At 43.1% G+C, this 20,911-nt stretch overlaps 1 protein-coding gene across 7 annotated transcripts in view; it reads right to left on the reverse strand.

Moving 5' to 3' along the window:
* The window catches only part of RREB1 (ras responsive element binding protein 1), a 170,320-nt gene that overhangs the window by 57,061 nt on the left and 92,348 nt on the right, over window positions 1-20,911 (reverse strand). For 5 of the 7 annotated variants that reach the window (XM_042464651.1, XM_042464654.1, XM_042464650.1 and 2 more), the window contains 3 exons: window positions 16,322-16,522; window positions 8,735-8,824; window positions 6,104-6,267 (listed from right to left, as the gene is read on the reverse strand). In XM_042464651.1, coding sequence (XP_042320585.1) covers window positions 6,104-6,267; window positions 8,735-8,824; window positions 16,322-16,438 — 371 coding nt within the window. In that variant the 5' untranslated portion in view covers window positions 16,439-16,522. Of the gene's footprint in view, window positions 1-6,103; window positions 6,268-8,734; window positions 8,825-16,321; window positions 16,523-20,911 lie in introns of those variants that run through there. The other 2 variants (XM_042464655.1, XM_042464656.1) reach the window with 2 other exon arrangements.

Below are 20,911 nucleotides of genomic sequence, written 5' to 3' on the forward strand. Positions count from 1 at the left end.
AACAACACTTCTCAAACTCTGGTCCTCCAAATGTTTCGGACATCAGCTCCCAAAGTCTCAACTAACGTGGCTAATAGCAAGAATTGTGAGAACTGACTTCCCAAATATCTGGAGAACCAGAATTTGAGAACCACTGATGTAAAAGATGGAACGAAGTTGTTTTCTGCTGTTCAAAAGATTAGGACATGAACCAATAGATTCCAATTAGAAGAAAAGAAATTACAACTAAATTTAAGGAAGAACTTCTTTACTGTAAGAACTGTTTGATACTGAAATAAATTGCCCCAGAAGACAGTGGAGTCTCCTTCATTGGAGGTCTTTAAGTAAAAGTTGGATGGCCATCTCTCAGAAGTGCTTGAGAGGTTGGTAGAATTCTGCAAGACAAGGAATTAGAATAGATAGCTCTTAAAGTCACTCCCAACTCTATGAGTCTGTAATTTTCTCAAGTTCAGAAGTCAAACTCTTGTTTGGAGACCAAAAAGTAGACTTCTGGATTTGTTGTTGTTTTTTTAAATTATTATTATTAAAAAAAAACCAGAAGACTTACTATTCTACAACTTGGGAGTGAGAAGATGCTAACTGTAGCTATAAAGAGATGGCAGCATCCTTATGATAAACCAGGTAAGATGAGGAAGTGGATAGAGACAATTAATTGTTCCATGACCAAAAATTACTACCCAGTACTGTTGAACATTATGTGATAATGGACATGAGACCAGCATATACTGCTATTTGGTATCTGTGGCCCACCAAATATTGTTGGACAACATCTCTAGATAACCGAACCAATGTTAGAGGATAACGGGAGTTATAGTTCAACACCTGGAAATGGGGCACAGGTACAACACACCTAATATAAAGTACATACAAGCATCAGTAAACACAATCCTCCAAGCTGCCTCCTGAATGCGCCTTGGCAACAGACACATCAGCCCTGTTTCAGAAACCTGTCACTACCTGAGACTTGATTTCTGATATCTACAAATATGTAGCCAACTTAGTTCAAAACGGAGGCTTCATTTGCTGAACAAAGGGCCCTGAGAAGTGTCGGGAGCTTGTTATATAAAACCTCTCACAGGAAATGTAGTTCCAAGTGTTTCTTGGAAAAGAAATGAAGGCAGGTGAATATATGTGAGGCAAGACATGCCCTTACAGCTATGATTCACATGAGGTAGCTGAACATCACTTCAGCCTGAGGGGCTCCACCTTTCCTTGATTCAGGATAAGCTCACTGTTTTCTCAAGGGAATGGGCTGTCATCTGGCACCAGCTCTTAACTAAGGAAGGAAAATGCAAGCCTGCACATAGACTTTCACACAGACTTTTGCCAGCTAAGCATGTTGATCACCTCTAAGGCTACATTCTGAATCAGATGAGAATTCTACCAACCTCTCAAGTTTTAAAAGAGGAAGAAGGAGGAGAAAAGAGATTCCAACAGCAAGAAAACCTGCAGCCTTCCAGATGTTTTGGACTCCCATATCCCCAGCCAATAAGGCCAGTAAGAAGAAGAGGTAATGGAAATTTTAATCCAAAAAAGCTGGCTCTTATGATTGATAGATCAATAAATAAGCTTCTGGAAAATATTTGGAGGTTTGAAAGCTTCCCATCTCTAATTAAAAAAGTTCACCACTAAGCCTGGGTAAATCTTAGAACTATGAAAGAGGAGCACTATGGCTACATCAGACAAGTTTAGAGAAGTACATCTTCCCCCTTTCTGCACCTCTTCTTATTTCCTGATATCTCAGAGTTGACAGTATGAGTCTTGTAAAAACAGAATTGGGGGAGGGCTTTGCATAAGATTATAGTGAGTATTTTTCTCCCATTTTTCTCCAGTCAAGCAGAACTGACACATCACAGAAATGCAATTCATAATATGGGAAAAGACTCAACATGGCACAGTTAAAGAAATATTCCATTTCAGCAAGCAGACACCTAACTTAAACTCTGAGTGGCCTAGAGCATTCAGCAAGGTGTCAACTATCTTCAGAGAGGCAAACCAAAGAGGGCTTGCTCCTGGAATCAAATGGCAATGTAAGAGGCACACCCAAATGAGCAACCCCGAACAGTAAGAAAACAATAGCAATATAAAATTCTACACCTCCTGTATCTTGAGCTGCACTACATGACGCAACCTACATGACCGCACCCCCTTCTTACTTGCTGCCCTTCCCACCTGACACCAGCTGTGGCCCTGAGGCCCAAAAATAGAGTACAACAAATGAGTGTACTGCAACATTAATTTCAAATTTAAATATTAATTTAGAAGTTAACAGTCTTAAATATAATGAATGTGAAATCATCAAACCACAGACCAGTTTTTAAAGAAAACTTTAGGGTCAAGAGAGAGTAGTCATCTGGATTTCCTTGGAGAGGACATTCCAGACACAGAGGGCCATCAGAAAGAAATCTCTGTCCTTATTCAGCAAACTAAGAGCTTTTGCTAGTGGATCACAAAGTAAACGCTTGATATCAGTATCTATATCTACTTCTATATGCACACACATGTTCATACATAGGGGCAGGGAGTAAATATCAGTGTAGACAGTCCTTCAGATAGCCTTGTCACAATTTAAGGCAAGGATGTAGAACTTCTGGCCCTTCATAGCTTTGGATTACAATCCCCTACAATTTCTTAACACTGGCCCTGGTGGGTAGACTAATATAAAGCCTAATTCAAAGTAGCAGGCAGGCCAAAATTGCCCTACCTCTAGTTTAAGACTTAAAAGATCAATAGCAGCAACTGAACTAGAATAGCAGCAACACCACAACTTTGTTCTTGTGAAAACACACTACAGTATATAGCATACTATATAGCTGGAAACTGAGGAAAGACTGCACCAATTCATGGAGGTTGGGTCACCTGTTGACATTCTTCAGGGAAAGCTTGCCAAAATATCCATGTGCATGAGTAGGACAAGTGATAAATTGCTCCTTGCACCTTCTAAAGTTTCTTACCCTTGCTCTAAAGCAGGGATGGGAATTATATGGCCCTCAAGTGTTGTTTGACTCCAGCTCCCAGCATCCCTCAACATAAATTATGCTGGCCAGGGCTGTTGCAACTCACAGCCCAACACTATCTAGCAGGCACCTGCTTCAGAGGCTAGTTTCTTCAGCCGAAAACAAGCTACAGTACTTTCTTTTTCTTTTTTTTTTTTCATTTTGCTCTCATACTTCCCTATCCACCAAATTCCAAAAGACTAAATATCCAGTTCAGTATGAAAACATTCAGACTTGGGGATGCTTGGGAAAATACAACACACGGGCAGAGAACAGAACAGCATTTTGCTTGTTGGCATAAAATATCCTCGTAAAAACAGTACACTGAAATAGCGCACACACACACACCCCGCAAGTTCACTCATCTTGTGTAATTCTCTCTGGTAAAAAAAGATATTCATCAGTGCTTATTCCCAAGTATGTGCAGAAAACAGAACCTGTGTAACTCTCCAAACTTATAGAGAGATCTTTGCAGCTTGTGGCTTTTGGTTTAATTAACCACAAATCAAGCATCACTTAGCAGAGTTACTGGAAGGGCAGTTTTTTTTCTGCCATGTGTCACATCATTTGATGGTTCAGTACAAAAAAAAAAAAAAACCCAAAACAAAAATGCTGAATTTTTTAAAGATTTAGCTCATCTTATGAGCAACACAATGTCTGAAATACACTTAAAGAGACATTATTTTTACACTAATCACACCTTTCTGCAGAATACATTGCCAGTCTACATTAAAGCCAGTCACCAACATTGCCTCATGAGGGGTTCACACAAACACTTCCTGCAGGTTTTTATTTCAAGTGCTTAAAGAACTGTTCCAGCTTTTGGGCATGAGTAAAGTATACTAGTTGGGCATGAACTACTCACACCCTTATTATTATTATTATTATTAACCTTTATTTATGAAGCGCTGTAAATTTACACAGCGCTGTACATGCAATCTTTTTAGTTAGACGGTTCCCTGCCCTCAGGCTTACAATCTAAAAAGACATGACACAGAAGGAGAAGGGAGTGGTGGAGGGAAAGGGTAAGAGGTCCAGCAGTTCCTCTCAACCTCCGAGGTCTGGACCAAGGCAGATGGACACCCTTTCATTCAATATACATGCACATGGGTTGTTTAAGGAAATTATGTTTTTGAATTCACTGGACAAACATCTGTGTAAATGTTGCTTCTGCTCTTCACAATTAATCTCCCACATGGGTTACCTGGAAGTGTATTGCCTCCACTCTAATGAAAGCATCATAACTAAAAGACCCAACTTGCTTAGTAGAGAATTAAATTATTTTTTTTACATGGCTACCAGTAGTCCCACACAACACTGGCCAAGATACTTTGCCGCCAGAGGCAAAGATGGCAGTCCCCTCTCTCTGCCTCTTGCAAAACATGGAAGAAAACTGCCATTAATTTTATTCCAGAACTGGTGACAAAAGAGTGCCCTCTACCATATCCAAGTGGAGCAGCTTGATTTAGGGGATTTAGGACATGCTTCATGATACATAAATACCCACCTTGTTATAAAGGGCCCAAGGGGCTCAGAAGATCTGGCTGGGGAGCTGGTGTCATCCCAGCATCTGCCACCTTAAGTCAGCCATCTCATCCTGCCTAATAACAGGATTGCCCTTGGTGCCAATAGCAGCAGTACCAGGCTGATCTCAGTACCTGAATTAAGCAGCTATGAAATACTTTCCAAATTGTTCAACAAGTGAGAGTAGAGTTTGTTTGGGTATTTTTTTTACAAAGGCAACAACATTTGTAAGTGTTATTTAGAGGTTTTTTAAATAAAATAATATGGCATAATGTGTGGCAAAGTAATAGAGAAATGCATATAAAATCTTTCTGGTACTCTGAGTAGGTAAACATGTATATTTATATATATTCAGTTAATTAATTTTATTTATATCCTGCCTTTCCCCCAATGTGAGGCAGCTTATAATATTCTATCAATACATATTTGTTCAGGGATGACAAAAATCTTGTGGGATACTCTTTTTTCTTTCCACCTTCCTAAATTTGACAGTATTTTTTACAACGTTACAAAGTGCAATGAACTTCTTCAGTGTTACAGTGATCAAAGCACAGCAGCAAAACACACAAACACCTTGTGAGATGGTAGCCTCTCTGCTCTTAGATGGAAAAATACCACTCAGCATGATCCAGGCTCACACTAACAGCAATTTTGAAATGTCAGACTGCCAAAAGAAGCCATAGTGGTGTAGTTGTTAAAGCTGGCACTGCAGCCTTTCACAGCCACAAGGTAGTGAGTTCGATCTTGCAAGGTTCCAGGGTTGATTCAACCTTGCATTCTTCTGTAGGTCACTAAAGTGAGTACCCAGTTTGCTGGGAGCAATTAACTTAGACATTGTAAACTGCTTAGGGAGTGCTTAAGTGCACTGATAAGCGGTATAGAAATATACTTGCTGTTGCTATTGCTATTTTGACTTGGGGTCTGACTGTCAAGTCGTTTGCTATGTATGAAGTTGTATTATATTTTTGGATCCAGGATTAAGGCACATATGCCCATTCTGAAGAATGACAAAAAAATACTAAAGGTTGTACCCAAATGAAATAGTCAAAAGACTACTGTTGATAAGAAACTTGTCGACAAAAAGCGTCCAGTTCATGAAGTCAAACAGATAGTTATATGCCCAGGATTCATATTTCCATCATTCAACAAATTGTTCCAACAAAATAAGCAGAAGTGGGCAGGCCGGTTGCAACTGATGGTAAGTGTAATTCAGCAGTACCTGAAAAGACAAGGCTACCTAGCACTTTCCTAAAGCAACCCATTATATGTTGCAAGGAACTACAGTGTGCCCGCTCCATACGCAGGCGCCCCATATGCGGCAATCTAATGAATGGCATGCGTGCTGCACCGCCTTGAGCACAAGCCCCATTATACTGAATGGGGCTCGAGCATAGGCAGAATTTGCCTTACATGATGGGGTCTGGAACGGATCCCCATGTAAGGCAAGGTTCCACTGTACTCTCAGGACTCGTCAAAAAAGGAATCTCTAGATTTAAAGGCCTGAAACTGAAAGGACATTCATATTTCTTAGGCCCCTCCCCCAAAACACAAACACTCACTGTCATCTCATTGTTGGTTCTCACCTGTGCATGTTTCCATTTGTGGTGAAGGACTGATCACATACTGAACATTTGTAAGGCCTTTCACCAGAATGCACTAGCATGTGACGATCGAGGGAGCTTGCAGAGCTCAGCGACTTTCCACAGATGCTGCAGGAATGGTCGGTTCCTCCAGTGTCAATGTTATGCTAAAGAAAGGAATAAATATTTTCATTGGAGATGTTCCTGTCCCACATCAAGAGCATGTTAGTCTATCACCACCCACCATCATAATCATTATTTAAGGTTCAGTGCAATCGGCATGGAGTATTTGTGTTAATTACACACACCCTTTTATGTCTCATGTTTATAGCTTGTCCTACAAGCAAGGACTATTTCAAAATATAACTGAACACTGCAATCATATTACCACTCAAACAGTGGCAAAGAACTGAAAAAGCAAAGAAAACAAATTCTAAATATTTGAAAGGCCATCACGCAGACATCTGAGAAGGCTATGCCCCCTTTCTTTGAAGTGTTATGTGGATGGACTGACCCACTGTTGAGTGTGAATGGCCACAGTTTGATGATGCATGAAGCAGGCACAGGCAGCCTGTGCTACACAAGTGTTTAGGTCTACAGCTCGCACACGTCCAAGCTAAACTGGCCTGTGGACAGGGATTATGGAAGCTATAGTACACAAAGTGCCCAAGGGGTATCCAATTGCCTACTCCATAATGGGTCACTCAGAAAAGCTTAAATAAGAAAGAGACATATCCTTACTCTGAATGTGCCCATCAGCCCTTAGAAACGTTCCTTATAGATCATTTAATGCAGCATTCCCAAGCCTTTTTGATGTATTGGATCACAACTCCCATCACTTTTCACCAGCATAGACATTCACACTCAAGAGTAGATCCATCCACACAAAAGCTCTACTAGCCCTCTGGTTGCAAATTATGGGAAGTGTAATTCAGCAGTACCTGAAAAGACACAGGTTCCCTAGCACTTTCCTAAAGCGACCTATTATATGTTGCAAGGGAGTTACTCTCTGAACTCAAGTCAAAAAAGGTACTGGAGCTGCCATTGGTCTCAAAGCCAGGTTGTGCTTGTTCAGAGGCAAACTTTGGGGGGAAAACTTTGGGGGTGCGGGGCTCATCTGATTAAATTACAAAAGTTGCAGATGTTCCCCCCAGTCTGTTTTAATCACACAAATTATAACAGATGCACACACAGCTTCCATGTGACTTCACGAGTTTTCACTAAGAGTGTGTGGCTCAGCCAGTAGCCACTGTGTTTTCTTCAGGATTTGACTTTGATGTCATCCTAGGCATGAGCTGGTTAAGAATGATTGCTTTATGGCTTAACAGATTCCCATCTAGTCTTTCTCTTTGGAAATGCAGACAAGAAGTCCATTCTGTTCGTTAACTAGTATGAATACAGTACTTCTCTAATATGTCAATTGAAATTTTACTTGCTTTCCATGCGCAAATCATTATATATTTATCCTTCACTCTGCTAAGTGAACATTCATATATTTTCTTCATGGGGATTTGAGGGAGAATGTGTTCAAAATTTTTGACATTAAAGTTTCTATTATGTTCAACTTAAACTTTACTGTTCTTCCTTCATGAAACAATCCTCAACTTCTGCTTGTTTCGCACACATTTCTGCACTTCCTAACTGCTCAACATGTGCCTGACCACTCATTCCTTCCTCTTCATGCCTCTTCAAAAAGCTACTTAATTTCAAAACAACCTAAAACACAGCAGTGATGGAGTGGTCCAGTGGGGAGCATAGGAACAGTTAGGTGACCTGATAACATTTGTGTTCATCTCTGTTAATTCGCAAGGGAAAAGAAGGTGACATGAGAGGAGGCACCTTGATGCTCCAGATGTTTTGTAGCAAATCTCATAATTCTTGGCCACTGGCCATACTGTGGAAAGTTTATGACAACTTGGCGAGACCAAAACATCTAGAGGGCACCCTGGGGTCAGGATCCTACTGGCTAACACACCCTGCAGTTGCACTTTCAACAAGCGTGCATACAAGGTATCCAGTCTTGGAACTATCCAGCATCTAACTACATGGCCTGTGATTGGCCCCGTAATGTGCATAAAGAAGCTTGCAGTTGGATGACAGTATTAATAGGATCATGGTCCAAGTTAGCTATCTCTAGCTGCTCGAAGTCTAACCAAAGTCTTCCCATTGCGCATGTATCAAAGCATCAACAGTAAATGTGCTTGAAAAATGACCCTCATGTTTCATCCTTACTGCACCTTTGAGGAGCCTCTTTTCCCCCCACAAAACAACATTTTTAAAATAATGAAGCTACCACTTAGCTGTGATCTGCTGTCAGGAGCTTTTGAAATCTAACAGCAAATTCTCCAAGGAATGACGCTATTCGATGACTATGTTTGTGCCCAAGGAATGGTGGTGGAGGAGAGCTGGAGATCCCCACAGAAAATGATCGTGCATCCATGAAGTTTTCACACATCCCCAACTATTCTGTAAGTTGTTCTCAACCCAACCCTCCATGAAACTGAAGAACCTTTTTAAAGCTTCTGGGTTTTGTTTTGTTCTTACAATATTATAAAACAAAATGTCTGTAGATATACTACTGATCCCAAAAGTCAGGAAAAAATGTAGCTGTGAGCTTTTAATATACGAGCTTACCTGGCGAATGTGCATAGTCAGGTGATGTTGGGTAGTGCAAACCTTTTCACACAGGGGGCAGGTATAGGAAGACTTTTCATCTTTTGTTTCCTGTTTTTTTTTAAAAAAAAGTTAAATATGATAATCTGAACAACTATGTGGAGCCCACTTTTTAAAAAGCAAATTCTTTAAAAATGTTTATTTGTTAATTATTTATTGAAATATTTATATCCCACCCCTATATCAGAGGATCTCAGTGTGGCATAAAAGGTTCGAGATCTTGTCCTGTCACATTCATATAAAGACCATACATACAGTAATTTAAAAAGGAAATTATTCTAAACCAAGGAAGAAATATCTGAAGTTTGATGTCACAGACAGTGCTGGCATACATATTTGGAAAGGAACGTTACCAGAATGCTGTCAAAGCAGACCTGCTGGACCTAGTCCTATGTCCCCATTGGCTAAGTAGATAGCTCTGAAAAGCCCGCATGTATGAATGCAACACTGTAATTGCTCCCAAACTATGGAACGGTCTGCTGGACGAGATCCGTCAAATTGCCAGCTTAGACAGTTTTTTAAAAGCTGTCAAGACAGATCTCTTCTGGCAGGCCTTTCCTGAATAAAAGTGCCCGGCCACAGAATGACTGCCCCCCACATCATGTATTAGCCCACCGCCCTGTCCTCATTGTATTTTTTACTGTGTTTTTAATAGATATTTTAATTGTAACATGTTTAATCTTATTTTAAGGGGGGGAATTTGGGACATAATTTTGTAAATGTGGATATTTTAATATGTTGTGAGCCGCTTTGATTGTCTTGTCACAGGAAAGCAAGATAAAAATAAAAGTTTTTATTTTATTTTATTTTAACACCACCACTCTGCTTGTGTTCTCTAGGAACTGGTATTTAGAGCGACTGTGCCTCTGATCAAGGAGGAAGCTAGCCTTATCCCTCCATGAATTTGCCTAATCCCCTTTTAAAGCTATGCTGGTGACATTACAACATCTTGTCTAACAAATGCAACAGTTTAACTAAGCACAGCATGAAAAAAGCACTTCCTTTGGTCCTTCCTGAATCTCCCAGTAGTCAGCTCCACTGTCGAATATTGAGTTCTAGTATTATATTCTTTTTTTTTTTTCTTTTTTTTTTGGCAGGGGGGGGATCCTCCCCATCCACTTTCATCACACCATGGGATTTCGCTGGTGGGAACCTGAGCAAGTAACATGGTACATATTTGCAAAACAGGATCGGTATTGATTTCATACAGCACAGAATTAAGACAATATATTGGGAGGAGGGTTATATAAAGAAAAGAAAAGTTGTACAGTGGTCCCTTGGTAGCTGCTGGGGTTTGGTTCCAGGACACATAACCCATGTGGAGACCAAAGGCTGTGGATGCTCAAGTCCCATTAAATACAATAAAATGGTGTTCTTTATATAAAACAGCAAAGTCAAGGTTTGCTTTTGGGATATATATATATATATATATATATATATATATATATATATATATATATTCATGCCTTGGATGGCTGAATCAATGGATGCAGAATTTGTGGATATGGAGGGCTGACTGTACATGCAAAATATTAAAAACAGACAGGGCCAAATTAATACATGTTGAACCTCTAAACTATGTCAAGTTTAGGAGGGTCCATGGCATCACCTGCAGTCCCTCAAACCAATCTAACAGGTTTTTAACCTCTTTCTTTCTTTCTTTCTTTCTTTCTTCTCCTTTTTTGGTATTCATAGTCTGAGGCTCTAGGCAAGAGTGGGTAACTGTGAAAAGCTAAGAGGACACATTAACTCCCCTGGAGGGCCACCGGCCTCCTTTAAAAAACAAACAGGATTTGCCCCCAAATGTGTTCTAGGGGCCATTTTCACCATGTCATTTGGTCTTCCTAAGCATTTTAATAGCTATGGCATTTGCATTTCTATACCGCTTTAATGGTGAACTCAGCACTCTCTAAGCAGTTTACAATCTGTAAGCCAATCAATGAGTTTTTTTAGAATAGGAAGTGATTAGAAGTCACTTCCTATTTCAAAAGAGTCCTCTCCTGGGTCTAATTAGGGCAGTGGAGCCCCAAAATGTGATAGAAAGGTGCCATGCATCCCCTAAATGGCATTTTGGGGTAAAAACAATTGAAACATTTTGCAATTATACGGAGGACCCAGGGAACCACAAAAACAGCCCTGTGGGCTGCACTTTGCCCACCCCTGTTATACTATAGTTTACTTAGCATGAATCTGACACTGAGCACAGGACAAGATATAAATATGCTGGAAATCATGGAAAGAAGAAAAAACAAATTACAAGAGAAGTTGTTCCTTAGCTTAAAAAGTGGTCCAGTTTGCAACTTCCCCTATTAAAATTTGGGATGGGATGTTTGCACTAACAGGAGATATCTTCCTCACCCCACCTCCTCTTGAAAGTGAGAAGTTACCTCTCGGGATAGTAATGAGAACCAAGCCGCCGCCACCATCCCAATTAAGTCTAGAATTGCATCAGTGTCTGCCTGACAATATCTGCATCCACACTGCAGAAATAATCTGGTTTGACACCACTTTAATTGACATGGCTCAATTCTATAGCATTCTGGGGATTCTGGGAATTCCATAGCATTGAGCATTGAGACATGGCAGTTAAAATCATGTCAGACCAGATTATTTTGGGAGTGCAGATGCAGCCAAAGAAGTGGCAGGGCTCCTACCTCTAGGATCAGCCATGACAGCCCTTTACTTCAGAGACCATATCCCAAGATGTGAGTCCCCACTGGCTTGAGACCCAAACTGCTTCCTGAAACATCTCCCATTTCCCGTTAGAAACAGATACAGGAATATTGCTGAAAACCTGAAGGAAAGCCTACAGTAAACCAACTCATGCTCTTTTGTGGTGAAAAGGGAGGAGAGGAGGAAAAAAGTCAGGAAGCAAATGGCTGTTGCTAGAGTGCTTTGGTATTCAAACAAACAGGCTTGCTGGAAATATAATTAATACTTTCTTTACAGCGGCTGCAATCAGAAATGAAAATAATATATTCTCACGTAAGAGAAAAAAACCATCTACTTTGTGGGGGATTGTTGTTGTTTTAATTGTCCTTGAGACACTGTGTCAGACACCAGCCTTTTAGACCAAGGACAGAATGGTACTCTTTGCTGGAACCAAGTTAAATCAGCTTCTCTTTCTTTAAATAGCCAAGATGAAATCAAAATCTGGAAACATTTATCCTGCTGTTTACAGAATTCCTCAGACACCATGGTCAATAGTAGGTGGATTTTGGATACTGTAGTCCAAACAAATTATTTTTCCAAGCTCTGACATGCCATGCTATGGAAAGAGACAGCTCTTGTCAACATCTTACCAACATAGTTTAAATGATCAATCTTTTTTCCATATTGCCACACCAATCCAATTCCATATTCTAGTAGAGCCAGATTTATATCCTGTACATCTTTCTTAAATACTGTAAAACTGACCTGTTTGGGCAGGATGTGTAGCAGTCCAGGGCTAGGAAAAGGTGCTGTTTCTGAACTACAACTCCCACATTCCTTCTCTCCAAATACGACCAGGGGTCATGCTGACTGGGGGATTCTTGGACCTTTAGTTCAAAATGTAACTTTTCCCAACTCTCTCTCTGTAGACTTAACTGATCCAAATGTAAAAACAGCTAGCACTTGCAATTTCCACTGAATTTAGTCCCAAATGGACTCCAATTCTGTATATACAGTACTTAAAGATGACAGAAAAAGTTTTAGAAAAAATTACAAGTTGAGTCTTTCTTATCTGAAATGCTTAAGACCAGAAGTGTTTTGGATTTTGGATTTTATTTTTTTTACTCAGGTTACTCAGTGGGCTTCCATGGCTGAGTCAGGATTCAAACACTCATCTCCAGAGTTGTAGTCCAACAATCAAACCACTACACCACGCTGCCCCATAATTACAAGATGTTGAATAGCTGTTATTGAGGAAATGGCAGTGGGGATTTATCTTTTAAATAACACACACACACACACCTGTATGCATTTCTATGGAAATATTTGATGTAACCTTTGCACATCTTACGAACAGATTTCTCTAAGGACCTCTCATATCTGGCTGGTTTAGAGAATAACCTTCAGGTCCAATTTTACTGCAGCTCTGCTCAATGTTGTCTCTGAGCGGGACAAAGACATTGAGAGGAAAAATCCTTGCAGCTGTGCCATTCATTCAGATGTGTAATCCTCAGGGCTTCTCTTTGTAATCAGACTACATTTTCCTTGGTGCAGGAAGGCTATCACTCTATGCAATGCCATTAATTGTTTGAAACCCTTGTCAGAAACCCTTGCTTTCTGACACTCGCCCTTTTGAAATCAGCACATTAACAAAGGATAATAACTCTTTGCCTTGAAAGCAAGGAGCAAAATGGAAAAGGCAGCTCAGATAGAATTGATTAGGACAAGCCTCTGGGTTTAACATTAGCTCAGCTCAACCCAATGCAAAATCCCAGCCAACCGTCCAGCCCCGCTTCCTCACACTCACTCAGGATCTGGGGGGGGGGGGGGGGTACTGCATATCTGTAACGGCAAGGAACCAAAACCAAGTGTAGCTAAGAGGGAGGATTTGTGTAAAAGACCAATAGTTTGGCATAACTGCTATAAAAATAATTCACTGGATAATTTTTTGGGCACAGCAGTGGGCTGCCAGGCTGGAGCTGTGCTGCCTGTGAAGTGTATTTCCCCAAGTAAGAGACAAAATTAGCAGCTAATTTGATAACAGCTCTGGTGTTTATTAAAGTGACCTGGCATTGCCCTACTGGTGGCAAAAGCTCTTTGGGAATTCTGTGTCAGGTTATACTTCCCTTCTCGTTTCATGAAAGCTACTGTACAGAGCCTGGAAAAGTTACTCCTCCATATTGCAACCCCTGCACCAATCCCAAAACCCCCTTTGAGGATTCTGGGACCTGAAATCCAAAAAATAACATTTGTAAGCTCTGTGTGGAGAGTCCGTTTTTCAATCATGACTCATTATACTGCCATGGTAAGGTGGACTGTAGCAGAGCTAGGCACAGCAGTAAAATCAGACAAAAGCATTTTTAACCCTCCTTTCATGGTGTGCGGCAATTTGCTGGGTAATATTTAAAGCTCTGTATTCATTTTGAAAAAGCCACTCTCTTACTGTTCATGAGTGACAGTAGCAGCCCTGCAGGTATGCATCCCAAACAAAGAGTGTGGAGCAGTAGAGTGTTGGAGTAGGATTCAGGGAGACTAGAGATCGAATGAATACCTGTTCAGCCATGGAAAGTCACTGGGTGACCTTGCCCCAGTCACACTCTCTCAGCCTCAGAGGAAGGCAAAGACAACCCCCCTCTGAACAAATTTTGCCAAGAAAACCCTGACCTTAGGGTCACCATAAGTCAAAAATGACTTGAAGGTGTACAAGAACAATCATCATAAAATAATAAAAACTACCACTAGGTCACCTGCCTGCACCTGTTGAGGTCTCTCAAGGTGGAGTAAACAGCAGACCCAATTTATGACCAACTTCTGTGCTGACTGCCAGGGAAAGCAACTCTTGGCTGCCTTCCCTAAATTATTTATTTATTTTTATAGTGCAAGTATCCCTCTTAATCCCGTCACATTTACTCTCTTGATCCAATGCCCAGTGAAACGACTGGTGGAATTAAAGGTCAGAGGCTCTAAGCAAAAGCCACACACAACTGAGCCAGCCAGTCAGCCCATCCTTCTGTCTCTCTCATGCTTTTCCAACAGAGCATGGCATGGTAGGCTTTTCCTAAAACTACATTCGTTCTACCTAAGGCAATTTCACAGAGAGGCCTGTGGCTATCTGTTCACCCCAACACTGCATTCTGCAAAGTGTACTGCAATGTGTGCTTTGATGTGATCCTCCAGTATCTAAGGTGCATTATAGACGGGCCTTTACGCCCCCGTCACGTGCTAGGGGTTGGCCGAGGACCTAGCGTCCATACCGGCCTCACCCCTAGCACGTGACGGGGGTGTAAAGATGGTGGTGCCCTATACACACGGGCGCCGCCATCTTTACGTGCTGGACGCGTTGCGTCTGCACGTGTCACCCCGGAAATGATGCCGCAAATGCGCCCCTTGCGCTTTGTGGCGCCTCTTCCAGGGCCTGAGAAGGAGCGCGATTTCCGCGCTCCTTCTCGGCAGCGTCCGAGAGCTGCGCTGTTTAAAGTCTGTAATGTGCCTAAAATTTCTCATTATCCATTGTTAAGTATGACAAGCCTTAGGTCAGTGGAGGGAAATCCATGCCGTTTGCCAAGGCACACTCAGTTCCCAAAGAACACTGGTCCTGATGCAAACTTTAAAAAAGACTCTTAAGAAGTGCAGCATTCATCAAAAACACACACACTGCCTCCCAACAACAACAAAGATTGTTGTTTTTTTCTAGTTCCCATAAAAGAGATAAGCTGCAGAATGGTAATAGACCTGACAGCCTCATAATGGTGGAAACAGAAAAGAACAGCTGACTATATTATATTTGAACCTCTCAGTTCTTCACTTACTTTGTGATTTTGATATGCCATTACAGCATGTTTTCCAATAGACTGGAAGAAATGCTTCCTTGAGTGTAAAGCTCAGTGAATATTGCACAGACAAAAAGGGTGTTAAGAGCACAGCCAACTGCCTATGCTACTGTACCAATGGAAATGAACCACCATTTGAGAACAATAAAGAAGAAAGCCGTCTTTGGTGGATGATACAGGAAAGAGATGGGGTGCCTTTGGCCCTCCAGATATTTTGACCTATAAACCCCACACAGATTATGGAAGATGTTTCCTGTAACATCTGGAGTGCCAATGGTTCCCTAAGGTCTAGCATAGGAAGACACAGAAATACAAGACCGAAACAGACACATTGGCATAGCACAACTCTTTCTATCACCTTTTCAGCCAGGGCCACCGCTAACATCAACCAGATTGAGCTGATTGTCTCTGGTGTCATGAAAGGGTGGCGAATTTAAAATTATTTAATTTGTCGTCCTTCTGCTTTTATTGCTAGAGAAAGCCATAGTCAATTTGATGAGTTTTCTGCTTCATGTCTGAATTAACATGGCTGAATTCAGACACTGTGCAACTGCGGGAGGGTGCCATTTGCTGTCTTGGCTAGGCCAGCCCTGTTTGCAAATTACAGGAACACTGGTGGATGTATTCATCTGCTTCCAAGGTTGCACAATACCATCTCTTTGTATGAGCGTGTGTCCAAAGCTAGTCAGGACTGCTCCAGTGAAAGTGAAGGAGCCTGTCTCAGCTGACTTTTGATCATACATACAGTGTGCCCATGAAACTGCAACGGAAAAAAGGCTTGTGCACCCCGGAAGAAGTAATGGGGTGCGCAGCTGTGGCACCACACGGCAGGCACGAGCCCAATTACTTCTAATGGGGCTCAAGCTTACGCGCTTTTTCTTTTACATGGGGGGGGGGGAATCCCCCATGTCATGTAAAAGAAGGGCCCAATGTAGTTACTTAATCCATACATATGGGTTTGTGACAGAATTCAAAGCCAAGAAGGGAGGGAAAGGGTTGACTACCTCAAAATACTTTCCCATGAAAATGGTACTCCCCCATAAAACAAAGTGTTCCATTTTTTTACCTGGTTTCTCCTGCCAATCCGGTTGGGAGCAAGAGGCTTTGACAGGGATTTGACGCTCGGAGTTGCTGTGGTGCCATTTTCGGCAATCTTCCCCAAGGTCATGATGGCTGCCATCATTATGTCAAGAAGAGGAAAATCCACCCCTCCACTTTGGGAACCCTGTTGCTGTTGTAGAACTGCTCAAGCTCCTGAATTTATTCTCTACAATTACAAAAAAAAATTGCAATAAACTACTAAAATGGAGAATCTGATGTGTTCCTTGCAAGTAATAAGTCTAGATAACTCATCACACAACCATTAAGAACCAGATGTTACACCAGGTGAGAGGCAAGTAGGGCAGGCATACGCTAGTTACACTAAGTACTCACATTTGGGACCAACCCAGTATATTTTTACTGTCTGAAGCAAAGGACAAGACAGTGTCTCCATCCCATTCTATGCACAGGAACCAACTTCATAATCATGGAATCTTACTGCAACATTACTTTCTTTAACACCGCTTCAACAACTGAACCTTATTCAACATTAATGAAAGGAAAGTGTCCTTTGTCATATCTCAGGTGCAAAATAGGCTCCTTCAGACCACATACATGTTTTTTCTTGTGTTTTACAGACTGTGCGGCCATGTTCTGGAAGAGTTTATTCCTGACGTTTCGCCAGCATCTGTGGCTGGAATTTGTGCTGGTGAAATGTCAGGAATAAACTCTTCTAGAACATGCCACACAGCCCAAAAACCCACAAAAAACTACGGATGCCAGCCATGAAAGCCTTCAATTTCACACATTCATACTGCTTAATATGTTTTTAGCTTATTTAAACTATCTTAGGGCCTAAACAGGCCAAAATAAAACTGCTTTGGGTCACTTTGGAGATATGCTGTTTAAATGATGCATGCATTCCAAAAGGTCAGAAGCCACACCAAAGCCAAGATCCATTCCTAAGGACTGGAGCACAGCTTTGACGCAGCTTCTGGCCTCTTAAGAGGCATGTGTCATTTAAACAGCATAACTCCAAAGTGACCTGAAGCAGCTTTATTTTGGCCTGTCTGTTCAGGCCCTTACTCTGGACAAGTTACATACTCTCAACCCGTGTTACAGATTTGCCTTAGGGTTGCCATAAGTCAGAAACAACTTCAAGGCACACAGCAAGAAACAACAACTGTTTTTAGGCTGCTGAACCTATTTTAATGCTATTGTAAGCCAATGTGGTACAGTGGTTTGTGTGCTGGACTACAACTCTGGAGACCAAAGCTCGATTCCCAGCTCAGCCATGAAACCCACTGTGACCTTGGGCAAATCATACTCTCTCAGCCACAGGAGAAGGCAATGGCAAACCTCCCCTGAACAAACCTTGCCAAGAAAACCCCAGAAATTACTTGAAGATACACAACAACAAAAGCCATCCTGAGATCTCTTGATGTAGGGCGGAGTATAAATATTTTAATAAACAAATAAAATCCATGTTTTCTTTTTCACCTGATGTCCACATACAGCTCCATTTTCCACCAGAGTAGAAGGGCAATTCAGGAAAGGCCTGCTTCTACTGTATCTCAATATTTTCTGCCTGAGGTAGTAGCCTGACTCTGCATAACAGCTAGGCAACCCTGCTCTTATCTATTTTTAGATCATACAATACATGGTAGTGTAGCTGACACTGAAAAATGCTTCCAGAATACATAACCCACAAGATCAATTTGGATCTGTCAGATTACAAGATGTGCACACCGTCCTGGAGGCTAGTGATGAACAGGTTGCTCACCTGTAACTGTGTTTCTTCGAGTGGTCATCTGCGAATTCACACAAATGGGTTTATTCTGCGCCTGCGCAGCAATCCTCGGAAACTTCTAGAATCTCCAGGCAGAAAGTAATGTATCTTTCTGCAACTTTTTGGCGGTAGCCCCGCCCACCCATATATAAGGCCCCTGGTGGCCCGCTCCTCTTCAGTTCCGAATGAGCCGCTAATCAGCGCGGCAACAAGCGTTGTCAAATGAGCAGACACTGAGGGGATGGATGGGCGGGTTTGTGTGAATTCGCAGATGACCACTCGAAGAAACACAGTTACAGGTGAGCAACCTGTTCTTCTTCTTCGTGGTCTCTGCGAATCACACAAATGGGTTTAGACTAGCGAGCTGTAGTCAGTGGAGGAGGGAGTGTCAATAACAACAAATGACATAATCAATAAAGTATGTAAACCAAACAACTGTGTTATTTATTAACAGTGTAACAGGTTTAGTGCATGGCAGAGAGTAACACTGCCCTCCCAAAGGCTGCATCATGCCTGGCCCTTGAGTCCATCCTGTAATGTCTAATGAATGTCAGTGGCTGGGACCAGACAGCTGCCTTGCAGACATCCTCGAAGGGAATCCCCGTCAAAAAGGCTGAGGATGCAGCTACCGCCCTAGTTGCATGGGCTCTAACCCGACCTGGTGGAGGCTTTCCAGCCAGTTCGTAGCAGAGGTGGATGGTGCTGGCCACCCACTTGGAGAACCTCTGCGGTGACACCGGCAGCCCCTTCTTGGCTTCGGAGTAGCACACAAAAAGTCTCTCCGAACGCCTGGAAGCAGATGTCCTGTCCAAATAGAACGCCAGCGCCCTGCGGACATCCAGGGCATGGAGCTGACGCTCAGAGTCTGTGGTCGGATTAGGAGCCAGAGTCGGTAAAACAATGTCCTGGTTGATGTGAAAGGCAGACACCACCTTCGGCAAGAAAGTGATGTCCGTACGGAGCACCACCTTGTCCTTATGGAAACGGAGGAAGGGCTGATCCACCCTCAGGGCACACAGTTCACCAGCCCGGCGGGCTGACGTGATAGCTACCAGGAAGGCTGTTTTCCAAGTCAGGAGTCTCAGGTCCGTGGTAGCTAAGGGCTCAAACGGTTTAGACACCAGCTGTGCCAGGACGGTGTCTAGACTCCACTGAGGTGAAGGGTCTGCAACCGGTGAATGCAGATTGTTGAATCCCTTAAGGAACCTCTTTATGAGAGGGTCCCCAAACAGAAAATTTGTCTCGGAGCAAATAATGGGACGGGATGGCAGAAAGGTAACACTTGATAGAACTCAAGGAGAGACCTGCTTCTGCCAGTGACATAAGAAAGTCCAGGACGACTGGGATGGAGACACGGGATGGTGGAATGTCCTTTGTCTGTAGGAAGGCAAGGAACTTATCCCATTTGTAGGCATAGGACCTTTGTGCTGCTTTGATGATATCCCGGACACCGGATGGAAGCGTGTTCAGGACCGAATCCTCCATGCCACCAATGGGAGAGACTGCATCTCGGGATGGTGGACTTGCCCGTCGTGTAGCGAAAGCAGGTCGGGCCGGTGTTCTAATCGGAGATGGTCCTGTGCTCACTGTAGGAGAGGGGTGAACCACGGCTGTCTGGGCCACCACGGAGTTATCAAAATTGCGTCTGTGTGGTCCGACAACATCTTCGAGATCACCCGTGTGATCAGAGGAAATGGAGGAAAGGCATACAGGAGGCCTTGAGTCCACTTGATTTGGAAGGCATCCCCTTCCGACCCGGGCTCTCTGTACCATGAGCAAAACCTCGGTACATGGGCGTTTAGCCGGGAGGCGAACAAGTCCAGGAGGGGGGGTCCCCAGCGATCGAAGAGTTGGGTCACCACTTCTGGATGCAGCCTCCATTCGTGGCAAGTGGAAGATGACCTGCTGATTTGATCTGCAAGGTCGTTCTGGTCGCCTGGCAGATGGATGCACTGTAGTAGGATCTTGTGCTGTATGCACCACTCCCAGATACGGATGGTGACTGCCAACAAGGTCCTCGACTTTGTACCCCCTTGCTTGTTGAGGTAGTACATGACCGTGGTGTTGTCGGTGAGAAGAAGCACCACCTTGTCTGCGAGGACCGTCTGGAAGGCTATGAGTGCCTTCTCCACAGCCAGCATCTCTAGGATGTTGATGTGGAGAGTGGCTTCCGCCGGTGACCACTTGTCCTTTATTGTGAGGTCCAGAGTATGGGCGCCCCATCCCTGCAGGGAGGCGTCCGTAGTTAGAGAGAGGTCCGGTTGCGGGGGTAAGAATGACATTCCCCCGCAGACGTTGTCGGGCTGGAGCCACCATCGAATGGACTTCTGTACGGTCCTCGGGATGGTGAGCAGTTTGGTAGGCACGTCTTGGACGGGGTCGAACACGGATAGGAACCATGATTGTAGGGGCCTGAGCCTTAGTCTGGCCCATGGTGTGACGAAGGTGGTAGAGGCCAGGTGTCCCATGGCAACTTGTACCACACGGGCCTGCAGACGTCTCTGACGCAGGCACGGCTGCAGTGACGAGCGGAGGGCCTGAAACCTTGCCTCTGGAAGGTATGCCTTCATTGACACAGAGTCCAGTGTGGTTCCAATGAAGTCAATGCGTTTGGTGGGAATCAGGTTGGACTTGTCGAAGTTGACCTGTAGTCCCAATGCTTGAAGGAGCGACAGGGTAGACTCGAGGTGTTCGAGCAGTGTGTCTTTGGAGGGCGCTGCGAAGAGCCAGTCGTCTAAGTATGGGAAGACCGTGATTCCCTTTTGACGCAGGTATGCCACCACGGGTGCCATGCACTTGGTGAAGACTCTTGGAGCTGCGGAAAGG

This window comes from Sceloporus undulatus, chromosome 4 (assembly GCF_019175285.1).
Source record: "Sceloporus undulatus isolate JIND9_A2432 ecotype Alabama chromosome 4, SceUnd_v1.1, whole genome shotgun sequence".
Lineage (NCBI taxonomy): Eukaryota > Metazoa > Chordata > Lepidosauria > Squamata > Phrynosomatidae > Sceloporus > Sceloporus undulatus.